Source organism: Daucus carota, chromosome 4 (assembly GCF_001625215.2).
Source record: "Daucus carota subsp. sativus chromosome 4, DH1 v3.0, whole genome shotgun sequence".
In the NCBI taxonomy this organism is placed as follows: Eukaryota; Viridiplantae; Streptophyta; class Magnoliopsida; order Apiales; family Apiaceae; genus Daucus; species Daucus carota.
In genome coordinates, this window is record NC_030384.2 from 37,710,794 (window position 1) to 37,736,294 (window position 25,501).

The 25,501-nt window shown below is 34.9% G+C and overlaps 6 protein-coding genes across 8 annotated transcripts; 1 reads left to right on the top strand and 5 right to left on the bottom strand.

Annotated features, from left to right (window-relative positions):
* Window positions 1-1,774: 1,774 nt before the first annotated feature.
* Window positions 1,775-2,788, bottom strand: LOC108217339 (uncharacterized). Its single transcript, XM_017390174.1, has one exon. The coding sequence runs from the start codon at window positions 2,786-2,788 to the stop codon at window positions 1,775-1,777; it is 1,014 nt and encodes a 337-aa protein (XP_017245663.1).
* Window positions 2,789-3,533: 745 nt separating this feature from the next.
* Window positions 3,534-4,121, bottom strand: LOC108217340 (uncharacterized). The gene has a single exon (XM_017390175.1). It carries the CDS (start codon window positions 4,119-4,121, stop codon window positions 3,534-3,536), a length of 588 nt encoding a protein of 195 aa, XP_017245664.1.
* A 5,988-nt stretch (window positions 4,122-10,109) lies between these two features.
* LOC108217342 (uncharacterized) lies at window positions 10,110-11,321 on the bottom strand. The gene has a single exon (XM_017390177.2). It carries the CDS (start codon window positions 11,251-11,253, stop codon window positions 10,315-10,317), a length of 939 nt encoding a protein of 312 aa, XP_017245666.2. The 5' UTR covers window positions 11,254-11,321; the 3' UTR covers window positions 10,110-10,314.
* A 2,082-nt stretch (window positions 11,322-13,403) lies between these two features.
* LOC108217344 (uncharacterized) lies at window positions 13,404-14,420 on the bottom strand. The gene has a single exon (XM_017390178.1). It carries the CDS (start codon window positions 14,418-14,420, stop codon window positions 13,404-13,406), a length of 1,017 nt encoding a protein of 338 aa, XP_017245667.1.
* A 1,100-nt stretch (window positions 14,421-15,520) lies between these two features.
* Window positions 15,521-16,513, bottom strand: LOC108217345 (uncharacterized). Its single transcript, XM_017390179.1, has one exon. It carries the CDS (start codon window positions 16,511-16,513, stop codon window positions 15,521-15,523), a length of 993 nt encoding a protein of 330 aa, XP_017245668.1.
* Window positions 16,514-18,848: 2,335 nt separating this feature from the next.
* LOC108215604 (ras-related protein RABC1) lies at window positions 18,849-24,881 on the top strand. Of its 3 annotated transcripts, XR_010291351.1 has the most exons (8): window positions 18,868-19,077; window positions 19,181-19,330; window positions 19,962-20,030; window positions 20,287-20,352; window positions 22,400-22,521; window positions 22,723-22,851; window positions 24,400-24,557; window positions 24,606-24,881. XR_010291351.1 is itself a non-coding variant. In XM_017388113.2 (7 exons), exons 2-7 carry the CDS (start codon window positions 19,192-19,194, stop codon window positions 24,502-24,504), a joined length of 630 nt encoding a protein of 209 aa, XP_017243602.1. In that variant the 5' UTR covers window positions 18,849-19,077; window positions 19,181-19,191; the 3' UTR covers window positions 24,505-24,881. The 3 variants fall into 3 exon arrangements, 2 of the variants coding, with proteins under 2 accessions (XP_017243602.1, XP_063948352.1); XM_017388113.2 differs by having other exon boundaries at window positions 18,849-19,077; window positions 24,400-24,881; XM_064092282.1 differs by having other exon boundaries at window positions 18,867-19,077; window positions 19,190-19,330; window positions 24,400-24,881.
* Window positions 24,882-25,501: the final 620 nt, after the last annotated feature.

Sequence of the window (25,501 nt, forward strand, 5' to 3'; positions counted from 1 at the left end):
TTCCGATATTGGTTTTTAGATTTAATACACTGATTTTACATATATTAGAGATGATACTTAAAAATTAAAATTGCACCTATTTAACATGCAAAGAAAAGTCAGAGGAAATGAACAGAATGATACACATGAAACACATTAAAACATCCCTTCTTTTACTATGTAAGCAATTTATTTATCAGATTTTTTTATTAATAAAAGCGCATATATATTTTTCTAGTTAAATAATATTAAATTTTGAAAATAATTTTTGACACACGATGCAAAATAAATTTAATATTTAATCATGAAAGACAAAATATAATTTTATATAAATTATATATTATATACTAAAATATAATTATATTACTGTCGATAAATATTTTGTCTAAGTCAAAATTTTATAGGAGAATTTTTTTTAAGTGAAGTTGAAAGTGAATGGCTGACACTAAAAATAAGAAGTTATTAAAATACAGGAAAAATGATAAAAGAATGTGAAACAAGTGAGAAAGTGGGTCACACGCTTATCCTAAAAACTAGGTAGTGAGTTAGTAGTGAATTAGGATGTACGCCGAGATTTGTTGGGGTAACTTTTGTTACTAACAATCACCCGATTACACCCCGTTTCTTATGAAAGTGGTCGGAAGTGCTTATGCGGGTTATAATGGGCCTGTTTGGTTACAAGAGGCAGGGGTTAAAAGTAGTTTTTTTTTTTTTTTATATGTTTGTATAAAAAAGTTTGTGTAAAAAAGCTAGAAATACTTATAGAAAGTAATAGTTTTACTTTCATGATTTCTATTTTTTCTTTAAACTGTTTAAAAACTTATAAGTCTTAACATGTGTGAATTCGATGAAAATGTCAAATTTACAGACACGAGGTGTTTGTAACATCCTACATCTTTCCGATAAAGAGGATTCGATATATTTATAAACACAAGTAAATAATTAATATATACCAATTTATTGACCGATATTTGATGAAATATTGTTGAGTTCCGATATGTATTAGTTATGGACTTGGATGTTGTTATCTTTCTTCTTGTAGTATATATGTAAACCTCGTTACAAGAGGCTATAATTTAGACAATACAGCGAACTAATGCACGCATCAGCATGTATACACGAACTCGTGAATAGAAAGGTTTAAAATAGCTTTCCAAACACTAAATAAAAGAATTTCAGTTGCTTGCAGGGCCAAGAATCCAAATGTCCGTGAAAACCATAATTAGACCTCTCCATCTCACCCTCCAAGAGAATCCATTCAAGCAAGAGTTCACAACAACTACTTTTGCTTCTCAATAATAATATATCTCCAGCCATTCCACAGAATCAACTCTCTGTGTATCTTGTTACATTCTCAATTAATGCAATTTGTTACATGGCAGTTTATATGATGCCAGCCTGATTAATGTCGAAATCGTGCTTTCGCAAGCACAAATTCGGTAAAACGTGTGTATATAGAGACCCACAGGGCTTGGCGACACTTTTAGCTTCTATCAAAGATCTAAAATCTCGTAAAATTATCTCCGTCCCACCTATTAGTTTACATACTGAACAGAAGGACATAGATTCAAATCATTCGATTCTTGTAGAGACATTAGTGTGCGAACATTTAAAATTTTATTAATCACAATTTCACAAATAACATTATGAAACTTGCATTATTTACTACAATAATAGTGGTGGCTCAAGCAGTCATTTGGGTTGCAACAGAAATCTGCTGATGCATAGTTTCTCCAGTTCAGACCTGAGTACCAGCCAAGAAATCGAAACATCGAGTGTCAGATCCATATAATTATCAGACTGCAGCTAGCTCAACATCCTTGTCGGCCGTCAAAAGAGCAGTTAGATAACCATCTAACTGATCAGACAATGCTGTTTTCCCAGTACTATTCTCATGGTATCGACGCGATTTGCAGACAAAGTAAATAATAGTCTGGATGACCAACGTTAAGATGTTTAAGTAGAGAACTAACCCCAGGCACAAAATTCCTAAGCCCACTCTAGGCCAAATCCCCAGAAGCTGACCGTCCACAACATATATTTCAAACACCACTTGCACGAAAAAGAGAAATAAATTGAGCTTGAACAAGATGAGCATTGTCATCAATTTCCTGCCTTTTATAACCTCAATGCTTCTTCTCATTGCTTGAATCCCATGTGTGTCTTCCAAAATCGACACAACGCTTGCAATCTGCCACACACTCATTAAGTACATTAACCCTGTCCCGAAAGAGATCAAAAGAATGATCACCGCGATTTTACTAGCATTATTAGCCGATCCCAACAAATATCCCCATGCAAGAAGGCCTAGAGCTGTGAAACAATAGTACAATAAGAAAGTGAGCAACGCCCACCAAAAAGTGACTCTCAGCCTCTTCCACACTTTGGGAACAATAGTCCTGACTCTTCGGAAGGTGACATCCTCTTCGCGGCCAGTGTAGATGCAGGAGATCATGAAAACCACAACAAAAGTTGATGGACAGGAGAAAGTAAGAGCAAAAGTGCGGTATGCAATGTTGAAAAGCCAAAAGGCTACTAATTCAGATGAAGCAAGATCAAAGGACTTCTTGTAATATTCTCGACCCACTCGGTTGTACTCAGTATTGTATATCCAGTAGTTGTAGCCAACAAGCCTTTCGAAGTAAAAATAGGAAAATACAATGTGAGCAAAGAGGATGAGAGACAGAGGCAACAATATTGCTAGAGTAATTTGAGTGAAAATCTTTTTCCATGAGACGATGATCTTGTAGGCTTCCGTGTATATGCCACTGAAGCCAAGGAACTGCAGAGTATCTTCCTTGACATCCATTTCAGTTTGCTGATAAATCTGGTTTCGGTTTGAAGATTATATAGGTATATGTCCATAACATTGACATCGATTGTATCGACCTATGTTTATAAAACTGATTAATCAGCGCCCTTCCACAAGACCGCGGGTATTTCTATATAAACCATGTTTTTTCTACTCTGTTCTCTTTACACTTCGGCATCTCCACATATAGTGAAAATGCGGATGCTCTTTCATTAATTGGGAGACAAAGAGCATCTTGATGTTTTAGTAACAACATTGTTCTTGATCTTGTCTTGTTCGGTTGTAATTAAGCATGCATATCTTCTTACAAATATGCATAGACATAGACTTCAGAAAGGCATCCAGCGACACAAACACAATAGTCCGAGTCACGGAGGGTCCAAGGTTCTTTAGTATACTTATGCACAAACAAACTGTGCTATATAATTCCAATCATAACATTCTTCAGCTTTACTATCTCTCTGCCATTAAATCTACTTGGCTCAACACGTATCTGCTATTGCTAATTAATGGTGATGATCGAATACATAATGTAACATGATCTGCAAGTAGCGACCAGAGAAGCACAATATGTAATCTAATCTAACTCATGGATAAAAGCAGAACTTTAGATATTTATTCGGTGATTGCTTGCGATTAGTACATTATCATGTGATTAGTACATGAAATTTTCACTCAATTACACAATTTAATCACAGATCCAGCTCTTATTAAACACTATATTGATGCACAAAGCAATCTCCTAAACTTTTTCCAGCTGCACTTCATTTGTATCATCCAACAAACGCTCATACTCTCCAAGCCGCTTTGACAGAGTGGGCTTATCAATCGTTTCATTATGATGCGCCTTGCAAACAAAGTAGATAATTGTCTGAAGAACCAGACCATAAAGAATCACTGGCACAAGCACCGCTAAGCATAGCATTCCAAGAAGAACCCTCTTCCACATCTCCCAAAAGAATCCGTAGACAACGAACACATAAAACACAAACTGTATACCCCCAAAAACAAGAAGCAACTTGAAAAATATAGCCAAGGCCACCCAAAACTTCCCTTTAATCAAGTTCCTACTCTTGTTCATCGCCTTAAGCCCATACGACTCCTCCAAAACGGTCACCACACCAGCTAACTGCCACACAATCGTCAGATAGATAAAACCAATGATGTAAATGATCAAGAGCACGAAGAAAAGGATCACAGCCGAGGAGTTGTCAATGCTCAAGCAGAGGATCATGGTCACAGCCGCGACGACTGTGTACACAAAATTCAAAACATATGTGACAATGAACGTGACCATGAGGCGTTTCCACACTTGAGGCACAACGGCCATGACTCTCTTGAAAGAGATTTCGCGATTCGCGTAGATGCAAGCAATTGAATAGACCACAGCAGAAGTGGATAGGAGGGAAAATATGCAGAGGAAAGTGAAATAGGCCAGCTTGAATAAAACATAGACCGCCCAGTCAGAGGATGTGTTTCGGTTATCACGGTACCTATGGAACTCAATTCTTTGGAACAAGATTTTCGAGATTTGGATTTGAGCTAGGAAAATGAGGCAGAGAGGGAGTATGAAAGAAAGGGTGATCTGGTTGAAGATTTTTCGAGATGGGGCCATGATTTTGTGGCCTTCTCTGTAAATGCCGAAGACTCCAAGAAGCTTCATATCTTCTTGTGTTCTCTCCATTTGTGAAGCAGATCAGAGAAATGAGAGAAGTGTAGATTGGTTTCTGCAGAGGAGGGAGTATATTTATAGAGATGGAGTCATGCAGGCTGCTGGGACTTGGGAGCATGAGCTGTTAAAGTACATGAGCTAGCATGAAATTCAGGTGATAATTTGATTAAAATAATGAGAACGGATGGTGTTCCGAAACGAATAAATGTAGTACTTGAGTACCATATTAGCGAGTCCAAATGGAACACATTTTAAACGGACATGCAGCTGTCGGAAAACATAGAAAATGGATCCTCGCACTAAGGATTTTTGATGTATTCATTTAGTTATGGAGTCATTAGTTTTGGAATAACCGGTAACAACAGGTTTTTAATAAAAAGCAAATGAAAAATTATTTTATAACTTTAAAAATTATTTTGCTGTCATAGATTTCATTATCAAATCTCATCACAAACATTATTTTTTTATATTATAACTCAAAATATACAAACAGTAAAAAAAAATTATCAAACAGTTATTTGATTTTTACAAAAAAAATTTAACAATGTATTTTTACATCAACATTTTTTTATGAACGACTAAACAGTTTTTTTATAGTACTTCCAAACATACTCTATTCTAAATATAAAACATTTTGCGTTGCGGTTCTAGCAACTTACATGCATTTCGGTTACAAGGTAGGGTGAGCAAGAACTCATATGACCGAGTCGCTGATGGAAGAATTTCCCTTGTTTTACTGAAATATGTTCTTCCACGACTATATCAGAACCTATATCGCTGGCTTGCTGATGAAATATTTGAGCTTAGGAACCGGCTCAATTAGCCTTATCAAAACCATCTCTCTCCGAATGATGGAAGTATGATGTACGAATGATACTTATCCAAAAACGAGAGTTCACACGATGACACGAATGTGTTCGTAAAAGAGAGTTGAGCAGTTTTATTAATAATAGTTACGGTTGTGACAAAAAACAAAAAATCATAGTTAGGGCCCACGGTATTCCAATCTACTCCTATATGCGGCTATGCCTATTATCTCTCCCTCTTGTTACTCGGTCTCTTTCGAGCATCTAATTTCTTCATAAGTCTAGAACTCATCAAAATTATAAAATTTTATAATATAAAATTAAATTATTTTACTCACTTTTTCTATCTCATTATTTATATATTAATTCTAGTAAGGGAGAAGTAATCTGCTGAGTTGTTCGTATCTAATATCGTTTCGATATATAAATATATAGTTTTAATTTATATTTTATTAATAGTTTCGTCGGTTCAACACTTCAACCGTGGACCAGTAGTGATACGAAGATGCCGGTTTAATTCAGAAAATTTTGGACATGATGTTTATATAATGAGACAAGAGGCGACTCTGGAAAACTACATACTTCCGTGTAGGGTTTAGTATGCCGAGAATCGTGATCCTCGTATGTATGTCTGGCCGTGGAGAGGACATATATTATAACATGCAGATTTATGTAGGATGGTTCGATGATTTACTCTGTAATTATAACAAATATTTTAATGACGGTGAAATTTAATTATATTTGACGCTTTTTTACAGTAAATAGATTAGTACTCTTTTTATATTCATTTAAAAAATATTCATATCCATATCCATATGATTAGAAAGATTAAATACTCGTTTCAGTTGTTTAATAAAATTTATCTCGAAAATAACAGCATTTTATTATAATCTTGATCACTAGATACATCATCGAATATCTCTGTTTACTATATAAAATCCTCTTCGCATATGTAAAGGGACACAAAATACATTATCGAACATTTCTATATTGTATAAATTCTCTCCGCATAAAGAACCGGGAACTTCAGTAAAAAAGTTGTATAATATTTTTATAATCCTGAATTTTTGCTCTGATATTGAAAAAAAATTAACCTTTCATATTTGTGTTAAAATCTCCCGTTGTCAAATAACCACCTTATTTCTTCTTCTTTTTTTTTTGTCAGGAATAACCACCTTATTTATATTTTTATAAAAAAATCACAAAACTTTATCATATATATACGTCTCCTCGTATATGTGTGCACCAGGTCCAAGATTCTACTGAAACCATTTTCTTTCTTTAATTAAATAGATATGAATTATGACGTGTACATCACACTCTCCCCAAATTGAGAGCTCATCTAACTCTAATTTGACACAGTTTTAAACGTATCCTATATAGTTTGATTTGATTTAATTACAGTCTCTGAGATGTTACAATATACGTTGATTGAAGATTGGTTGGTAAGATAATTATTTAAAAGTAACATATCGTCTCGATATATCATCAATAAAAAATTTAGTTTTCTTTTTAACAATAAAATATTTAGTTGAAAAATGAATTAGTATATAAAAATGAAAATTATAGATAATTTTTTGAAAATGTCACAATCTAAACATATTTTTCTCTTATCTGTAATTATATTTTTTCCCAAAAGTTAATTATATTACTTATTATTTATTTTTAATATATCAACCCACTTTTTAGCTAAGGACGATCCTCTTACCGAGGAGACTTTTTTTTTTTGTCACAAGTATAACGAATTGTATCAGAATACTAATCCTCTCTAGCCTCTCTCTTGTGGTAGCCGCCTGGGGCTTCCATCGGTTTTCACCGGTGGAAAGCCCCGAATCAGTTAATTACTTTGTTTTATTCTTAGTTTTTGAATAATACTTCTTCTCGGGAAACTTAGATCCAGAGCCATCGGAGATTTCGTTGTCTCTCTTCCAAGCGGGTGAGTTGCAGTTCGATTTTTCTTGTTTTTGTGGTTCTGCTCCAAATCTATTCTCGAGGGATTCTTAGATATAAAACCATCGGAGATTTCGCTGTCTTTCTCCTCTATTTCAAGTGGGTGGACTTTCAGTCGGATTTCTCTTGTTTCTGTGGTTTCATCTAAGATTGTTTTCTCTCCCTGGTGAGAGCTTTGTTTTTCGCTTCTTAATTGTAAGCGGGGTTTGATTTGGTATGAAAGTTTGTATGGAATCGCAGTTCTGGTCGATAGCTCAAACGATAGCTCTATCGGGGCATGATGAAGAGGGTACCAGTAATTCAACGAGAATGCATGAAGCGGGTACTTGTATTTGTACATACAATTTCTTCAAAATATCGTTTAACTGTCTCATTGTGAGATCAGGCGATTGCAATTTACTGTTTGTTCGACTCGATCATTGGTGTAGATGCCGTATGGCCTTTTATTATTAGATTAACACCTTTGTTTCAAAAAAAAAAAAAAAAAAAAAAAGCCGCTGCAAGGAGTTCCTTTCATTCAAGAAAGTTTACCATCTAACCCTCGGACATGCAGAGATGACCGGGGACGCTTAGACAATAAAGCTTTAATGTTCGATAAGAAAACACCCATAAAGGTCCCGCTACCATTCTTTCTTCCAATCGCATACCTGAAAAAATACAATACAAATAAAACATAATAAGTTCATACATACAGCAAAATGATAAAACTATCTAAAATGATGGAGGAAAAGATTTAACAAGCTCATCAAAAATTGAATATAATATAATTTTTTTTAAAAAAATAAGGAAAGTAAAATCAAAACTTATATAAACAATTCACTAAAAAAATCTACACCAAAGAGATAATGAGATCTCTTTGGTTAGATACATATTAGGACCATCAGAAACTAACTAACAATTATGTCAATAAATATTTAAAAATATAACTAAGAAATTATAAATAAAATTTGAAAACAAAGGTAAGATATATCTAATCAAATATTCTTGGCAAACAAATTTTTCGCGATTTTAGCTGTCATCAGTATCAGCAACATAAATTTGGTATACATCAATCAAACCAATCCACCATTAATGGCGCATTAATACCTCATTAAGGCACAATAAAACAATCTTATATGCCGCCCATGAATAATGGAATTCAGGTACAATAATCCGCAACAAAATTCTATCAATTAATTTTTTAATAAAAACACAAATTTTCAAATTAAAACACGAAGAGATGATGAAAAACAAAGATAAACAAATTTAAAAAAGTCAACTAACCATTCAAGATCACTAAAATTAAGCTCTCTAATTAATACTATTAAAATCAAATCATATCCAAAAATGGTCAAAATCAAAAATAAACAAATTTAAAAACATCAACTAACCATTCAAGATCACTAAAATTAAGCTCTCCAATTAATACTATTTAAAACAAATCATATCCAAAATTACAAAGCAAAAACTAATATCACGCAATAAAATTAGTCAATCACGATAATCCAAAATTATAACGTGCACTAATTAAGTCACCACTCTCACCACCTCCACTGCCACTATCCAAATCACTATCCAAGAACCGCAAACAATAATCAAGAACACAAGCGAAATAGTAAGAGACGCACATGAACATGAATAAGCAGAACACATAAAATAAATAAGCAGAACACATAATATAGGATTAACAACACATATCCAATCTACTCACATTGAAACAAAAATAGATTGAAAAAGACGAAATAGAATACAAAACAACCCAATTATACCTAATCATGAAATATGAACCACACCACAGTAATATATACAGTAAAACAATAAACAATCACATAATTATAATCATATAGATTTTTGTTTTGAAAAGATCACACCTGTTTTTTTAAATGTATTTTTGGAGATCTGAGCCATGACAATCTTGAGCACTATGAGTCGATCAAAATTAATCCCACACATACTTGAATTTATCTCATCGGATCAATCCCGAATATCTCCAACCCAAAAGAGCATCCGTCTGCCTTGATCTCGAAAACCGCCGATACACCATTGACCATCAATTGAGTATGTTAATATAACCAAAAACATATCTTTGCAGAGATTTGATTCATAATGAAAAGAAGAAATTGTTCGCATGCAAAAAGAAAAACGAAACGCTGGGAGAAGAACTTGAAAACGTGAGCAGATCTGATAAGTTGAAAGTGGGCGGAGTCGTCAAATACTTGGAGTTGGAGAGCAGAAAGTGTTTAGGATAATCAACATGCTTCCTTGTAAAAGGAGGATCAGAAAACGTCATTAGTAGCCAGAACATGTCACGTTGGAGACACAGACACAAAACGAGGACTCTTACCCGGGAGACTTGGTGCTACAAGTAGTGGAAAGCTCAGAAGGATAGTAAAGCCGTTTATGTTTTGTATCAGTTTCCTGTCTTGCCATTTAAATTGGTTTAGAGTTTAGGTGGGTGGCTAAAAAATGAAAAAGCACTCTAATTTCTTCAAGACACAGAATTATGTTTAAAAAATGACAAAGCACTTTAATTTCTTCAAGACACGGAATTATGTTGTATGAAAACTCAGTAGTAAAGTGACGAGCACTCTAATCTCATCAGTGCTGATTTAAAATTAAGGAGTAGCAAATACAAGTCACTAAAAAAGAAGCAGCAGAGTATTAGTAATTAGATATTGCTATACTGAGTCATGAATTCCCAATCTCCTCTCTTGTAAAACCCATGCTATCTTTGTTTAGATTCTTGGTCTCTTCATCCATACCACAAAACCTTGTTTTCTTTTAGGTTAGGCTTATTTCTGAAATTCAATCGAGTAGTACGACATATTGCAAATTATTATAATTTTTTTATGTCAATATAGAATGATTTGATTGGTGAAATTAATGTAAATGTTCTCCATATTCTCCGACATTTTCCATATATATTAATCATGTTGTGTTTGATTAATTGATTCGGATTTTCGTGAGAAATTAATTACAGGACCGTAAACACTTTACATGCTAAAGCAACTAACCCTTAATTTTGCACTCCATAACAACTGCAATCCACTGTATATTGTTACAACCAACCTTAATTACTACCAGCTAATAGTATCAAAGCTCTCGAAAGCCCTGACTTAAACATGCTCCATCTGCACCTCATCCGGCTCATAAAGCCGCTCATACTCCCCCAGATGCTTCGACAAAGCAGGCCTATCAATCGCTTCATTATGATACGACTTGCAAACAAAATATATAACCGTTTGCAGAACCAGCCCGTACAGAAATATCGGCACCAGAACCACCAAGCACGCCACTCCGATCAAAAACCTCATCAAGTAAGACCACGGATACGCGTAAACAACGAAAGCAGTGAACACAAAATGTATCCCCCAGATGAGGATATTGAGCTTGAAAAATATCGCCAAGGCCACCCAGAACTTGCCTTTTATTAATCCCCGGCTTTTCCTCATCGCCGTGATTCCGTACGATTTTTCTAAAACGGTGACGACGCTGGCGAGCTGCCAGACGATGGTGAGGTAGACGAAGCCGACGATGTAGACGATTAAGAGGATGAAGAAGAACACGATGGAGACGTTGTTATTGATCGACAAGCAGAGGACCATGGTGACGACGGCGACGACGGCGTAGATGAAGTTGAAGACGTAGATGACGATGAAGGTGATAGTGAGGCGTTTCCAGACTTGCGGCACGACGGCGAGGATTGTTTTGAAGGAGGTGTCGCGGTGGGAGTAGATGCAGGCGATGGAGTAGACGACGGCGGAGGTGGAGAGGAGGGAGAAGAGGCAGAGGAAGGTGAAGTAGGCGAGTTTGAAGAGGACGTAGACGGCCCAGTCGGCGGCGGTGTTGCGGTGGTCGCCGTAGTGGTGGAAGTGGATTCGGGAGAAGAGGATTTTGGAGATCTCGACTTGGGCGAGGAAGATGAAGCAGAGGGGGAGGATGAAGGCGAGGGTGATCTGGTTGAAGATTTTGCGCTGTGGGGCCATGATTTTGTGGCCTTCTTTGTAGATGCCGAATACTCCCAGGAGCTTCATGTCTTCCTGGGCTCGCTCCATTGAGAAACGAGGTTAGGACTGTGGGGAGTGAAGAAAAGCGATGAGAGTGGAAATTGTGAGGATTGGTTTCGAGAGAGGGTCAGTATATATATACGGTTTTGTAAGATTTTTAGTACGACATTGGCGAATGGATAGTGCGGAGCTTAGCAAGTGACTTATTTGTCGGATATATTATGTTAACCCTCGAATTAATTGATTGAATATTGATTGATTTTCTCTGATATAATCCGTGTTTATATTATTCTGTGTTCATTTTGCTGATATTTTGGGAAGGAATAAGGCGGAGATTGAGCTAATAGTGACGTGGCAATTGATATGATTAGTTTTAATTGAGGTTATTAATATAAATACAAAATTCATTCTAATTATATAAGTGGCAACTAACGATGCAGCAAACTATTTACGGACTTTTATAATAGGCCATTAGGTTTTTATGTATTTGGAATGAGTCATACGAGTCTATCCATGATTTGACACTTATTCTGAAATTTTTATTTTTCACAATAAAAACACCTCCAATCATATTGATTATAAATAATCCGTTAAATTAGACATGTAAGCGTTGTTCATCAAAATAATTAATGAACTACACATATAAGATATTATATAAAATTTGTTGAATATGTTACATATTTTGCTTCGATCATATCAGCCAGATTTGCTATATTTTAAAAATAATATGTTTTCATTATTTTAGTTTTTGCAAATAAAATATACCTCTTTTGTATGATAACGGATGATGTGGAATATTGCTATAAGTTTATGGAAGTTGGCCAAATATACATCAATAGTTGACTATACTACTTTTAGATAAGAATGATGTATGTTTGTTTGGAATGAAATTTTTTTGCATATAATCTATTACACTTAATTATGATATGATTTATTAGATTTAGCTAAGATTTTTGAAGAGTTGGAAATGCTCTAAGATATTATGAAAAATTTGTCAAAATTGCAACACACTCTGCTTCAATAATACATAAGTCTGTTAGCTGTTTTAATGGGAGCCACTAAATGTTGTTTATAATGAAAGATTAGCCACCGTTATGTAAAACAGAAAACGTAGCCACTTATTTGTAAACCGATGGCAAGTTTCGCCACCAAAATGCAACTAGCTCTATAATCAATATCAGCACATTTGATATAACTATAAGCAAGGGGAATGGTCCACCCGAGTTTTTTTTTTTACAGAATTTCTATATTTTTTTTAATATTATGTATTACTAATTTTTAACTATATTTTATAAATTTGGAGATGCTTCAAAATATTGTGTATAATTTATTGTTAACAAGTGATTGCCGGGAATATTCTATATTCTCCGCCAAGCAGTTGTAGGATATCGTCGGGTAACAAGGAAAATGAACATTGATATTGGATCCGGAAGCTAAGAAATCTTGATGTATTCACTAGCATAATATAATCTATGAAATGTGCCGTCAGCCTATCACATCTTTATTCCATAGAAAACAGAGTGAAAACTTGGCCAAAACGTCACCAACATCAAATTAGTAGTTTTGTTTCTTCCATTGTTCAGCAGTCTAAGGAGAAAGATACTCTGAGAACTTGTACGGGTCTGTTTGAGGCAAGTGATCAATCAAATATTCTGTTGATTAGCATGACAAGACATAATAATGAGCGGAGGTGCAGACACGACACTCATTCTCTTCGTCGTTTTCATGTTAACGTTTTGGATTACACGTCATTTGTTATCTTAAATAGATATATTGTGTCCGTGGTGGACGGAATTATTTGATAATAATATACTCGTCGCAGCTCGGACGAAAGTATTCAGTGGCTTTCAGACATGGCATTAAATTCTTTAGAAAATTGCCAACTTCTAATAAGTGATCTTTTGACAATTTTGAAATATAGTGAGAAATAGAAATTCTTCAGTTCATCCCAACTATGTCTATAATGTTACATTAAGCACTTTATTAGCCTTTTAAACACTTTTAGCATATCAAATGTCTGTCAATTCTATCAGTTCAGATTATATTAGTGGTATCATGTACTTAATATGCGACAACAATCATCTATTGCATTCCATCAAAGTGAAAAAAGAAAAATTACCAGAGATACTGAGCGCTTTAATTTTTAATATGATCCCGCGCTCTAATGATTGCAATTTGCAACCAATGCAGGTACGGCCTTAGAACATGGTTAAGAGCTGATCCAACGCGATATTGATGCTCTTAACAGCCTTGCTCAGAGCAATCAAACAAATCTGTCTCAGCTGCACCACACTTGGATACTCATACAAGCGCTCATACTCTCCAAGATGCTGCGACAAGGTCGGCTTATCGATAATTTCATTATGATACGACTTGCAAACAAAGTAGCTGATTGTTTGAAGAACTAGGCCATAGAGATAAACTGTCACCAGTACTGCTAGGCAAAATGTCGCGATAAGAGCCCGCTTCCACATCCCCGAAACAAGCTCAGAGACAACTAAATTATAAAACACAAATTCTATCGTCCAAACAAGAACATTTGACATGAAAAATAGAGACAGAGCCATTCGGAACTTTCCTTTGATCAGGTTCCTACTTCTCTTCATTGCCTCAATTCCGCAAGACTGTTCTAAGATGGTCACAACACTGGCTAGCTGACACACAGTACTGATATACACGAACCCGATTATGTACCCGATTGAGAGGATTAAGGTAAGGGCTAAAGAAGCGAATCCACCAATACCTGAGCAAAAGGCTACTGTTACCACAGCTACCGCGATGTATATTAACATTAACACAATTATGGCAATAGATGTGACAATGAGGCGCTTCCTTATGCATACTTGTGGAATAACGTTGATAAATTTCTTGAAAGTGACCTCACGATTCGCGTATATGCAGGCAATGGTGTGAACCACAGTAGAAGTGGAAAGGAGGGAGAATATAAAAGGGAAAGCGACGTATTTAAGGTTCAGACGAACGTGCACCACCTGATCAGTGGATTTATATGTCCTTTCACCGCGGCTCTGGTATGGGATTCTTGAAAAGTGGAATCTGGAGAGTCCTGACTGGAATAGAATAATGAAGCAGAGAGGGAGGATGAAAGCGAGGGCTATTTGATTGAATATTCTTCTCCATGGAGCCATGATTCTGCGGCTTTCTTGGTAAATGCCAAACATTCCCAGCAATTTCATATCTTCTTGAGCTGTCTCCATTTTTGCCCTGCAGGAGATAGACGAGTTCTTTTTAATCATTTATAATACTCCATCGACCATTCTGTAAACTGAGTCTTTCTAATTGTCATCGAAGTTGGTCCAAATTAGTATCGATGCCATATCTACAAGCAAAGAAATTCCAAAAGTAACATCTATAATGTATAACAAGAATATAACATGTAAAAACAAATCTGATATGTTGTTCATTTTTAATTCAAGATGTATTTTCAGAAGCGATTTTCATCAATTAATCCGTCCAAGTGCATCACTTTCTATATACTCCAGCAAGCAGCTGGCAAATATCACGCGGTAGGGTCTGAGCCGGCCTCTGATGAAGCTAATTCTCTATAATCTAATATGATGATAAAACCGAGCAGTGCCACGGACACGCCATGGAACTCTTAAACCATGATCCAACCAGGAGATTAGAGAACGACATACAAGTCGATTAAGGAACAGAACAAGCCTTCACTATGATCACAATCCAACCAGGAGACTAGAGAACGACGATTAAGGAACAGAACAAACCTGCAAAAAGATCACATCATTCACCACTTCATAGCCGGTACCATTTTATTTGTTAAAGGGTAAAAAATCAAACTTATTTATAAGAATGGCAATTGCAGAAGCTGATCGATGTTGTAGATAATTTTTTATTAGTGAGAAAACAGAAGTAATATTATGATTTTTGAACGAAGTTGCCTATACATGAGATATGGCTCCACAAACTAATTACACAATCACACAGAGAGTCAACACGATATTAATTCCACCCGAATACAGATTTAAAACGAAAAAAAAGCCATTGAAACAATCAACTGCTGGTAGCCAGTCTATTCAAGAACTCAATGATAATATTCAACACATTAATATGTAATTTAGCCAAGTAATCAAGACTTGCACTTCATTGGTCTTCCGAAACCATACTTTCCATCACAATTAAACTCTCTGAGCTGACCAATTCAATCCTGTATGTGTAAAGAAAACAGGAATGCTTATTCAACAGCTTCTATCTTTGGTTAACAAATCCTTAACAATTAGGATCTGTCAAGCAATTATATATGATTGCAGTAGACTAATATCACGAAGAAGCCAATATATCAAACTTCGTAATGCTCCAGCTGCAGATCTTTGGACTTGAGTGGCTCGTACTCTCCCAGATACACCTCAAGATGATCTGACAAGGATGATTTATCGATGTTTTCATGATGATACGATTTACAGACAAAGTAGATGATGGTTTGAGCCACAAGCCAGAACAGAATCAACACGATAAGTAGGAGAAAAGATAAAATCCCCAACAGAATTTTCTTCCAAGGATCCACTGAAAAGCCATGTACAACGAATACCTGGAACACAAACTGGATCGCCACAAGAGCGAAATTCAACTTAAAAAATATGATCAGAGATACCCACATGTTCCCTTTGATCAGGTTCCTGCTTTTCATCATGGCCTTAAATCCATAAGAGTCTTCTAGCACGGTCACGACGCTAGCCAGTTGCCACACCATAGTCATGTACACAAATCCAATCGCGTATATGATTAACACGATGATGAATAAGTACAGCGAGGCCAAACCGTCGAGCATCACACAAGAAATGATGATCAAGAACGAAATAAAATTATAGACGAAAAAAGCTGCAAAACTGATCACAAATGTGACCATGAGCCTTTTCCAGACCCTAGGAACAACAGACATGACTTTCTTGAAAGTCACGTCACGCGCAGTATAAATACATGCAATTGTGTAAACAACTGCAGCTGTGGAGAGGAGAGAAAAAACCAGTAAGCAGGTGAAGTAGAAGGCTTTGAAGAGGTAATAATAAGTCCATTCAGAAGACAAGACATCCGCGAGTCTCTTGTGTTTCTGGTGATCATTACCGGACCGATATAACTGCCACTCAGTGTCTCTGATTTTCCAGAAGAGCCGAGTGGAGATTTCCATGTGAGCTAGGAAGATGAAAGACAGAGGGAGGATGAGAGCAAGGGTTATTTGGCTAAGGATTTTTCGCCACGAGACCACGATCTTGTAGCCTTCTCTGTAGATGCCTAATAGGCCAAGAAATTGCATATCTTCTTGCTCTCTATCCATGGTGTGTAGGAAATGAATGAAAAGTTGTAGGAATGGAGTGATTGTTTGGTTGAGAATGAAGGAGATATAAGAGTTTGATTTTTGGACTTTTTAGGTACTGAATTACCCTTGGTAGTCTAGTATATTGTAATGTATAGTGAGTACAAACATAACAGAACAGAAGGGTAGTTTGAAGATTACATATAAACAAGAAATTAGAGCTTTGCTATCTCCGGAAGAGCGGCAGAGACTTGTTTATAGTTTCCAAAGAATATTCAGAACTCCCTCATGTTATGTATAGAAGCCCAAATTTTAACATCAAGTTCTTAGAAGTACTAGGAACTGTAAATTACTAATAGACTTGGTATAATGATTAAATTTATTGTATCTTAATCTTATCGTATTTGAGAATCATTGATAACTCAAGTGGTTAAGAGTTTATCCTATGTTATTTCGGGTCCTGACTGTCATGTTTAATGTCCATTCTTTTTTGCTTTATCTATTCGTTTACATGATTTTCCCCAGTTTTTGGTCGAAATTAATGAGAACGCTTGCTCGTAATGTTTATCTAGTTGTCATAAAAAAACACATGAGCGGTTTTCTTTTAATAATAATTCCACACAAAACTCCAATCCAAATTTTCAGGAATTAGTGTTGGCCGCAGCATTATGTTCTGCCGATAGCCCCATAGGCAGACCAGACCAGTCCGCTATCATATGAACTGCATTCCTTAGAAGAGACCATGAAGTCATGAACTGCAGAACTGATATTGATATTCTGCAGGAGGTTGAGGATGGAAAGAAATAAAGTTGTTTAAAATCAAATACTTGTACAGTACAGGACGTTGTGTCATAAAATCATTCCTTGGACAATCATAAACTGTTGTTCATACGCTGTCATAGATTGTTAGTCAGCAAGGAGATGCAATCATGCAAATGAGCAGCAGGCTAATCACTGGTAAAAACGATGAAGTTAATTAGGTATATATCGATTTTGAAAGCAGAAGGGACTTGTAAATATAGTAGTGTTGCTCGAGACCAAACAGGACATCTGGTGGTTGTGTTGCTCAAGTTTAACAAAATGTGAAGATACATTGAACAGCTGTTTACAATCTTCAACAACTCCTCCAGACTCCAAAGACAGAACTCATAACAGTAAAGCTTCTAATAGCTTGCACCACAACCACACTATCGGTATCGGTCTCCCCATGTTTTGCACTTGTAAAGTCTTTTTTAGTCCATGACATTGCAAGGGGTTCTGGGACAACTGCTTCTTTTTCATTAGTCACTAATGACAGCAAATTCTTTTTATTTTTTACTTTCGCCTTGATCAATTATAATTTAAACCAAAATATAATATCTAAAGGTCTTTCCTCCAACCAGAGAATATACAGAAATATTCTACAAAAAATTAGAAAAAGAATTCGAAGAAAAATATAAAATCAGCAGATCCAAGAAACGAAAAGTGAAGTTTTATTAAAAAAAATCTACCTTCTGAGAAAAGATCATACAGAGACCATCACAAAAATTTAATTAGTAAAATTCTAACAATTTAATAGAAAATTCACTCTCATCCTTTGTCGTCTCAGGTCATGAGTTTGACGCTGACTCACCCGAGAATATCTCAGAACAGATACTCATTTGTAAAGACTATAAGTCATATTTGTCAAGAATGCACATGACGCAAGGAAGAAAAAAAAAAGATAGAAAAAAGAGGAGACGAAGAAGAAATCAAACACAAAGACTACTATTGTTAGATACCGAAAAAATATCATTTAAATATGACACGATATCGTTGATCAATAATGAGATAGAATTATGAGTTGAGAGTAGCTCAATGATAGAGTTATACATTAGTCGTCCCCAAGATTTTGGGTTCGATTCTCACCTATATTTGAACAGATACTAAGGCTATAGTTATAGTATAATTAAAAAAATAAAAATAAAATGATGAGATAGAATTGACAAATACGATCAATAGCAATCAAATTCAAATATAAATTATAATTACAGTGTAATCAAAAAATAAAATAATAAATACAAATAAAATGATGAGATAGAATTGACAAATACGATCAATATCAATCAAATATAAATTATAATTACAGTGTAATCAAAAAATAAAATAATAAAAAAGATAAAATGATGAGATAGAAATAAAATTGACAAACAGGGTCAACAGCAATCAAGTAAGGGGGTCAATAATAAATGACATATATTAATATTACATATAAATAAATATAGCAATGGGTTAAGTTCTATGACCAAGTTGAAGATTGACCAATAATAATAATGATAACAATATTATTATTTATTTCAAAATAAAAATAATAGTAAATATAAGAAAAATGGGCGGTCTGCGCCTCTGCGGTGTTACCGACTACCTTAACCAGGCATAAAAGAAAAAGACTTTGTAGTGCGCTCTGCAACCTCCTTTCCCTTTCCCTTTATCTAATTCTAATTTTCTATTCACATTCATCATTAAACATCACTGCACGCAATTATACATACACAATCCCTGTCTCTATATCTCTTCATCTCTCTCAAATCGATATCACCCCTGCGTAAATCACACTCTTCTCAAAGGTACTTTCCCTGTCCAATTCATTGACTTAATACATCTAATAATCTTCATTTTTTTTCCAATTAAAATAATTCAACATACTTATCGTTGATTTTAATTATGTAGGGTTTGCAGAAATGGCAATGGAGCAATCAAGTCAACCGGAGTTTGATTACTTGTTCAAGCTGTTGATGATTGGCGATTCTGGAGTCGGCAAGAGTAGTTTGCTCTTGAGTTTCACTTCTAATACTTTCGAAGATCTTTCTCCTACTATTGGTACCTTTTTATTGGACTGTGTTAGTGTTATTTGTTTATTTTTGTTTCGATTATCGTTTCGTTGCTTGTGCTGTTTTGTTTAGTTTCTTTTATGTGTTTATTATGCTTGGTTTAATCAGTTATGAGTATAAATGAGATCCTTATATGCGTCGATTCGGAGCCAACAATAATACATACTTGCTAAAAATATATAGGATACTCATGTGTCGGTTTTTGAAGTGGACAACTGTGATTGTTCAAATGACAACACAAAGTGCTAGTAATCATGTGTGTTACATGTATAAGTGAGATCCTTGTATGTTTGGAGGAGCATAGAGCTGCATAAAGTTACAGTATATAGTATATATTTTTATTATTATTTTTACTACATAGGTGTTTTGCACCCTAGTAATGTTAATCATGTAAAGTTTGGTTATGATTAGTTGTAAGGTATTGTCTGCTTCTCCTTATACTGTATATACTCGTAGTAAGAAGCATACCAACAGAGGATACATGATTGTTTTCAGTGGATTACTAGAATAATGCAGCATTCAAGAGGACTCCGAGTTTAATTTTGTGAGGATGATGGCTATGTGATTTCTATGTGTCGTTTATTGTCATAATCCCTAATATTGCTGCTCACATTGTTCAGGGGTGGACTTTAAGGTTAAGCATGTTACCCTTGGGGGTAAGAAGTTGAAGCTTGCAATTTGGGATACAGGTAAATTCGACCTTATACTTTAACCTAGAATATCCGTGTCATCATCGATAAATATTGAAGGAACATTCTGTAGGTTTTTTTGATTCACCTCAACCTGTATAGCACATATTTACCAAGTTTGTTTTATTTTCACCGAATATAATCATTGTACTTTTTATATGTACCCCCACCCCAGCCTTCCCTTGCAATTTAAACTGTTTCTATGTAGGTAGGACTAGGATTTGACTAAAAAAAGGTTTTTGGATGTATTATACAGCTGGTCAGGAACGATTCAGAACCCTAACCAGCTCATACTACAGAGGAGCCCAGGGAGTGATAATGGGTATGTCTTCTTTTGCTTAAGAAATTTATCAATTATATTATGTTTGCATTGTATACAGCTTGTTCAATGTTTTCTGGCAATCTGCATCGTGGCAAGCTTACGTTTTTTTTACCATCAGATAGATTATATCGTTAATTCATTTTGCAGTATTGTTTATGTTATGTTTATTAAGTGAAAAAGGATTAGTCTCTTATGGATGTCCCTATAGAGAATGGTACGAGTACCTGTCATATACAAGGTTCACTTTAGAAGATTCCACTAATGTTCCTGATTTCCCCTTTCTTATAACTTTTAATGGCTGAAAGTTTGAATGCACATTCTGATGTGTTGTTTCTGTCATTAGGTTGATTACTTGAATTTTGTATTGGTTATGTGGAGATAGTTGAGTATTTTATTGCTAGCATGTGTTCTAACTTAATTACATATGGGTTTGGGGCATTATAATTCTTGCTTCCACCTGTTAGCCAGTTCATTCAGCTTTAGCAGTAATTGAAGTGATTGTGCCTTAAATAATATTTCTTCTGTAGCATTTCTGGTGTAAGACTTGGTTTACATTTCTAGCTGGAGAGTACTAGAGTAGCTCTGATACTTTTTTTATTTTATTTTATTGCTACTGATTGATAAAGTCATTTAAACATGATTTTGAGGCCTGTTGGTTGAACAAGTTATGCTTTTTGAGCTCCAGTGAATATTTATTGCACTAGAGTAGCTCCGGACTTTTTTTTTTAACAGAAAAGTAGCTCCGGACTTGATAAAGTAATTTAACCATGATTTTGAGGAGTGTTTGTTGAACAACTTATTTTTTAGAGTTAATTGAAAATTGCACCTCTACACTTGGGCCCAAACACACTTAGTATAGATACTTTTGGAAATTGCATTTCGCATCCCCTTACTATTTGTGCGCTGCAATATACACCCTTTTCACCCATTTCTGTTAAATATCCATTAACGTTAATTAAGTCGGGGGTAAAACGGGAAAATCGGTCTTCTTCCCCATATCCGCCCTAATTCAGTGTGTACATTAACCGTAATTAGTTGTTATTTTCCTCTTAATTTATCTTCTTCAGAAAAGATAGGGGAGTATTGTGTTTTAATTGCCAGCAAGTATAAGATTGGTTTCGGAGCTCTTGGAGCTGAAATTGGGTGGTGAGAATCTTGGCGATTATAATACAACTTAGAAAAGACACAATTTCTCCTCAAAACATCAGTCTCAGATGATTGCACATGATCTTGCTCTTCTTAATCTATTGCTAGTAACTTATCAAGACCCTCCATGTCATCAGCATCTTCATCAGCAGAAGATAATACAGTGAAAAGGAGAGTAAAAGGGTCAGTATTACAGCAAAGAAGATAAATCTTGAAGTGGGTTTTGGAGTATACATGGAGTTGAAGCTGAATGAAATTTTTGAATGAGATCTGCTAATTATTACTAATAAAAATTATCAGAAAGTTTTAATAACGGTTGAGTAGAAAAGAAGAAGATCTCAGTCTTAAATTATAAAAATTGTCGGTGAACGTGATGGCAACTTATATTTATCAATCTCGGGCGGTAATCACTCAGAGTCCAATAAAATCTTTCTACTACTCGAAAAACTATACATATATACATACATACATAATTTTGTATCTAAGTGGATAGAGTTGAGTGGGTTTCTATTTTAATTTTTTTTTTTTTATGCCTCAATTGCCCTTAATTTCAAACGGCACCGTTAACTTTTGACGGAAAGGGTGCATACTGCAGCGCACACACAAAATAGTAAGGGGATGTGAAATGCAATTTCCTAAACTATGTATACTAAAGTGTGTTTGGGCCCAAGTGTAGAGGTGCAATTTGCAATTAACTCTATTTTTTATCAAGCTCCTGTGAATGTTTATTTCCTGTAACCAGTTCTTGTGAATGCGCATGCATGAATATGTATGCGCATGCATGAATATGTAAGATATGCTGACAATACAATTTAAACCTTAAGTATGAAAATTTTGATAAGGAGAGTGGAGACTTGTAGTTCATATTACATACCTAACTATGTCTTTGCACAATGAGCAGTTTATGATGTAACACGAAGAGACACATTCACAAATTTGTCAGACATATGGTCTAAAGAAATTGACCTGTACTCAACAAATCAAGATTGCATCAAGATGCTTGTTGGCAACAAAGTAGATAAGGTATCTCCTTGTAAACTTTGTCAAGATCTTCTGTACCAGTACACTTAGTTGCATCTACCTTAATGCTATTGTGTTACTGACTTGTATTTGCGAGAATAATTGTTTTATTACTTTGTCACAAGGCTCTTTACATATTCTGACAATGCAGCAAATTTTTTTTCCCGGAGGGATTCATTTACTCTTTACTGAACTTTTTGTCAGGAAAGTGAAAGGGTTGTCACCAAGAAAGAGGGGATTGACTTTGCTCGGGAATATGGATGCCTGTTCATTGAGTGCAGTGCAAAAACACGGGTCAATGTAGAGCAATGTTTCGAGGAACTGGTATTGAAGGTATATATGATTCCTAACATCTTCTTTTCTTGCAGTTTGTGAATGTTATTAAGTTCTTACCCAATTCTCATTCTCTGTTTGAGCATGAAGTTAAAAATTGAATCCATGTAGTCATCTTAAGATATCTGATTATTCATGACTTTTTAATGTAACAAATTTCACTACTGAAAATGACTGCACAATTTTGCCTTAGATCCTTGATGTTTCCCAATTTATTTTATTTGATGCTTTTCCCGTTCTGAAGTATTCCTGTTGGGTTTATCACTTTTGGAATTAAAAAATTTCATGAAATAATAACGAACACAGATGGAGTGCTATTTCTCTCTGTTACACTAAACTTTGTCTTCAATGTTGTGATTAGCATATAATTGAAAGAAATAAAAAAATGTAATAATATGTCTTAATTTCTACAAATTTGAAGGAGACCTTTTTTAAACGTATCAAATGATGAACTTAGTTACTGTTCTGCACTTTATGCATACTTATGGAGGTGTATGCATTGCATTCTTAGCAAAAGCAAATTAGTCTTTTTTTCTACATAATTAGTTCTTAGCTGTCTTTCTGTTTGGATTTTGGTATGATAATAACTGAAATGTTTACTTAACAGAGGATATGCGCATTAAATATTATCTTCATTTAGCTCGTTGAATTCTAAAAATGCTACAAAAGGTCCTACATTCGGGAATACATGCATTTTACATACTGTAAATTCTTTCGAGAAATTCCAACTTTGTCTGAATGGTTTGGGTAATTTCATTATGTTCATGTTTAAGAGGTATTAATCACCAAAATAACAATCTTGGCTCTCTTTGGGGACTTGTTAATACCGGAAATTATTATATTGAAGTTCGACTTACTATTGGCCCATTTGCTAAAATAAGCTATTATTTTATATTATTCACTTAACATATCGACTAAATTTGAATCACTTGTTTGATCGATTCCAGGATACTCTAGGAGAAAGTGAGATATAAGCAGTCTTCATCTTAAAATGAATTAGGAAATGATATATTGAGAGGTTTTTTGTCACAGAGATTAAGTAATGATAAAATGTAAACAAATTGTGAGTCCTGGAATTATAGTCCCTGCAGCAAACAGGCGTAGCATTCAATTCATCATTGTTTGCCTAGTTTATTATTCAGGTGAAGATGTTAAAAGTGTAGTATGCTGCAACCCATTAGACAGTGTTGGTCTTTCTTAACAGGAAATAGATTAGAAGGTGCAAGGTGAAAGTATATACCAGGACATGCCATTTCGTTGTCAGAGGCCCTAGAAAAAATGGGCCCGAGTTTGTGGAAGCAATGTTCAAAAAACTCTTATGTAGTAGAAACATGATATATGTGTTAAACTTACATGAATTATTTGTGTTATTTTCCTTTATTAGGTTTATAATCATCTGTGTATTGATAAATTATGGGTATATACTAATTGGGTGGATGTGTTTATATATCCAATATGTTTAGAACTTTTCTGATGTTTAACATTTACAAGTATTAGAATTGTGCTTACAAAGTCTGTCTCCTTTTTTTTTTTTTTTTTGATGCACAGATATTGGAAACTCCTAGTCTCTTGGCAGATGGGTCTACTGCTGGCAAAAGGAATATATTTAAACAAGCTCCTGCACAAGATGCAGCAGCTAGTGGTTGTTGCTGAAGTACAACATTTCTTAGTTTACTGTTAACATGTTCAATGTAATGCTTTCATCTATCTTTTTCTGTTGAATAGCATATTTATTCCATATCTGTGTTTTGAAAATCTTTTTCTGTTGAATAGCATATTTATTCCATATCTGTGTTTTGAAGTGTACTTTTGGCTCGGGGGTAGGCACATGGTGACAATATATCTTGGCCTCTTGATCCCTTCTTGACATAGACAAACGTTTGTTGACAATTATTCACATATGCAGTAAACTGACATGCCTGTGGAAGAAGGTGAATGTAACTAGTATATTATGTTGTATATTGTTTAATTTTATTGTGAGACTGAATGGAGCTTGGGTCTGGAAATAAAATATTAAACATTAACAAGCAGCCCGTATGTGTGAAAATTTTAAGGATAAATGTGAATTAACATAGGTAAATGGTATATTGTTTATTGTATATGGGGGTTCGCTTTGTGGTTAACATTGAAGGTCAAAATTCCTGTCAGCTGTCCCACAATTACATTTTGAGAGAGGATGTGGCCATGACATTGACCTCGACCTCGCAGCTTTGTCGTGGCCAGCGTTGCCTCTAATAGCTCTTCGCCAATGATGGATATTATTGTGTGCAGACTCATTATGCCCTTGCATCTCGGTGATGATATATATCATTGTTAAAGGTGTTTTGAGGCATAGTTTCAGCCTCCACCTGATCAAATATTTACACAGTGACATATCATTATTGGTTACATATTATTTTTAGGTTGTTGGATGAATATTTAGAGCCCATATCATTTTTTGGTTGATTATAACATCTATACTATACTATAATAAGCCAATATAGGTATAATTTGTAGTCCTAAGTTTTAGTTATATTTTTTGGTTTGGTACTCTCTTTTTGGTACTACAAGTCTACAAATGTGGAGTCTATTAATCTTACATTATTACACAGTTTCAAATACTAAAAACACTCATAACAATACCTTATCATATAATATTTCATTAAAAAAT

What these genes read in the sequence shown, in the direction of transcription:
- LOC108217339 (XM_017390174.1), bottom strand. Translation starts at nt 2,788, where the DNA reads ATGGATGTCAAGGAAGATACTCTGCAGTTCCTTGGCTTCAGTGGCATA.
- LOC108215604 (XM_017388113.2), top strand. Translation starts at nt 19,192, where the DNA reads ATGGCAATGGAGCAATCAAGTCAACCGGAGTTTGATTACTTGTTCAAG. An exon ending in GCTTGCAATTTGGGATACAG is followed by an intron (nt 20,031 to 20,286) that starts GTAAATTCGACC and finishes TGTATTATACAG; the next exon opens with CTGGTCAGGAACGATTCAGA. An exon ending in TCGAGGAACTGGTATTGAAG is followed by an intron (nt 22,852 to 24,399) that starts GTATATATGATT and finishes TTTGATGCACAG; the next exon opens with ATATTGGAAACTCCTAGTCT.
- LOC108217342 (XM_017390177.2), bottom strand. Translation starts at nt 11,253, where the DNA reads ATGGAGCGAGCCCAGGAAGACATGAAGCTCCTGGGAGTATTCGGCATC.
- LOC108217344 (XM_017390178.1), bottom strand. Translation starts at nt 14,420, where the DNA reads ATGGAGACAGCTCAAGAAGATATGAAATTGCTGGGAATGTTTGGCATT.
- LOC108217345 (XM_017390179.1), bottom strand. Translation starts at nt 16,513, where the DNA reads ATGGATAGAGAGCAAGAAGATATGCAATTTCTTGGCCTATTAGGCATC.
- LOC108217340 (XM_017390175.1), bottom strand. Translation starts at nt 4,121, where the DNA reads ATGGCCGTTGTGCCTCAAGTGTGGAAACGCCTCATGGTCACGTTCATT.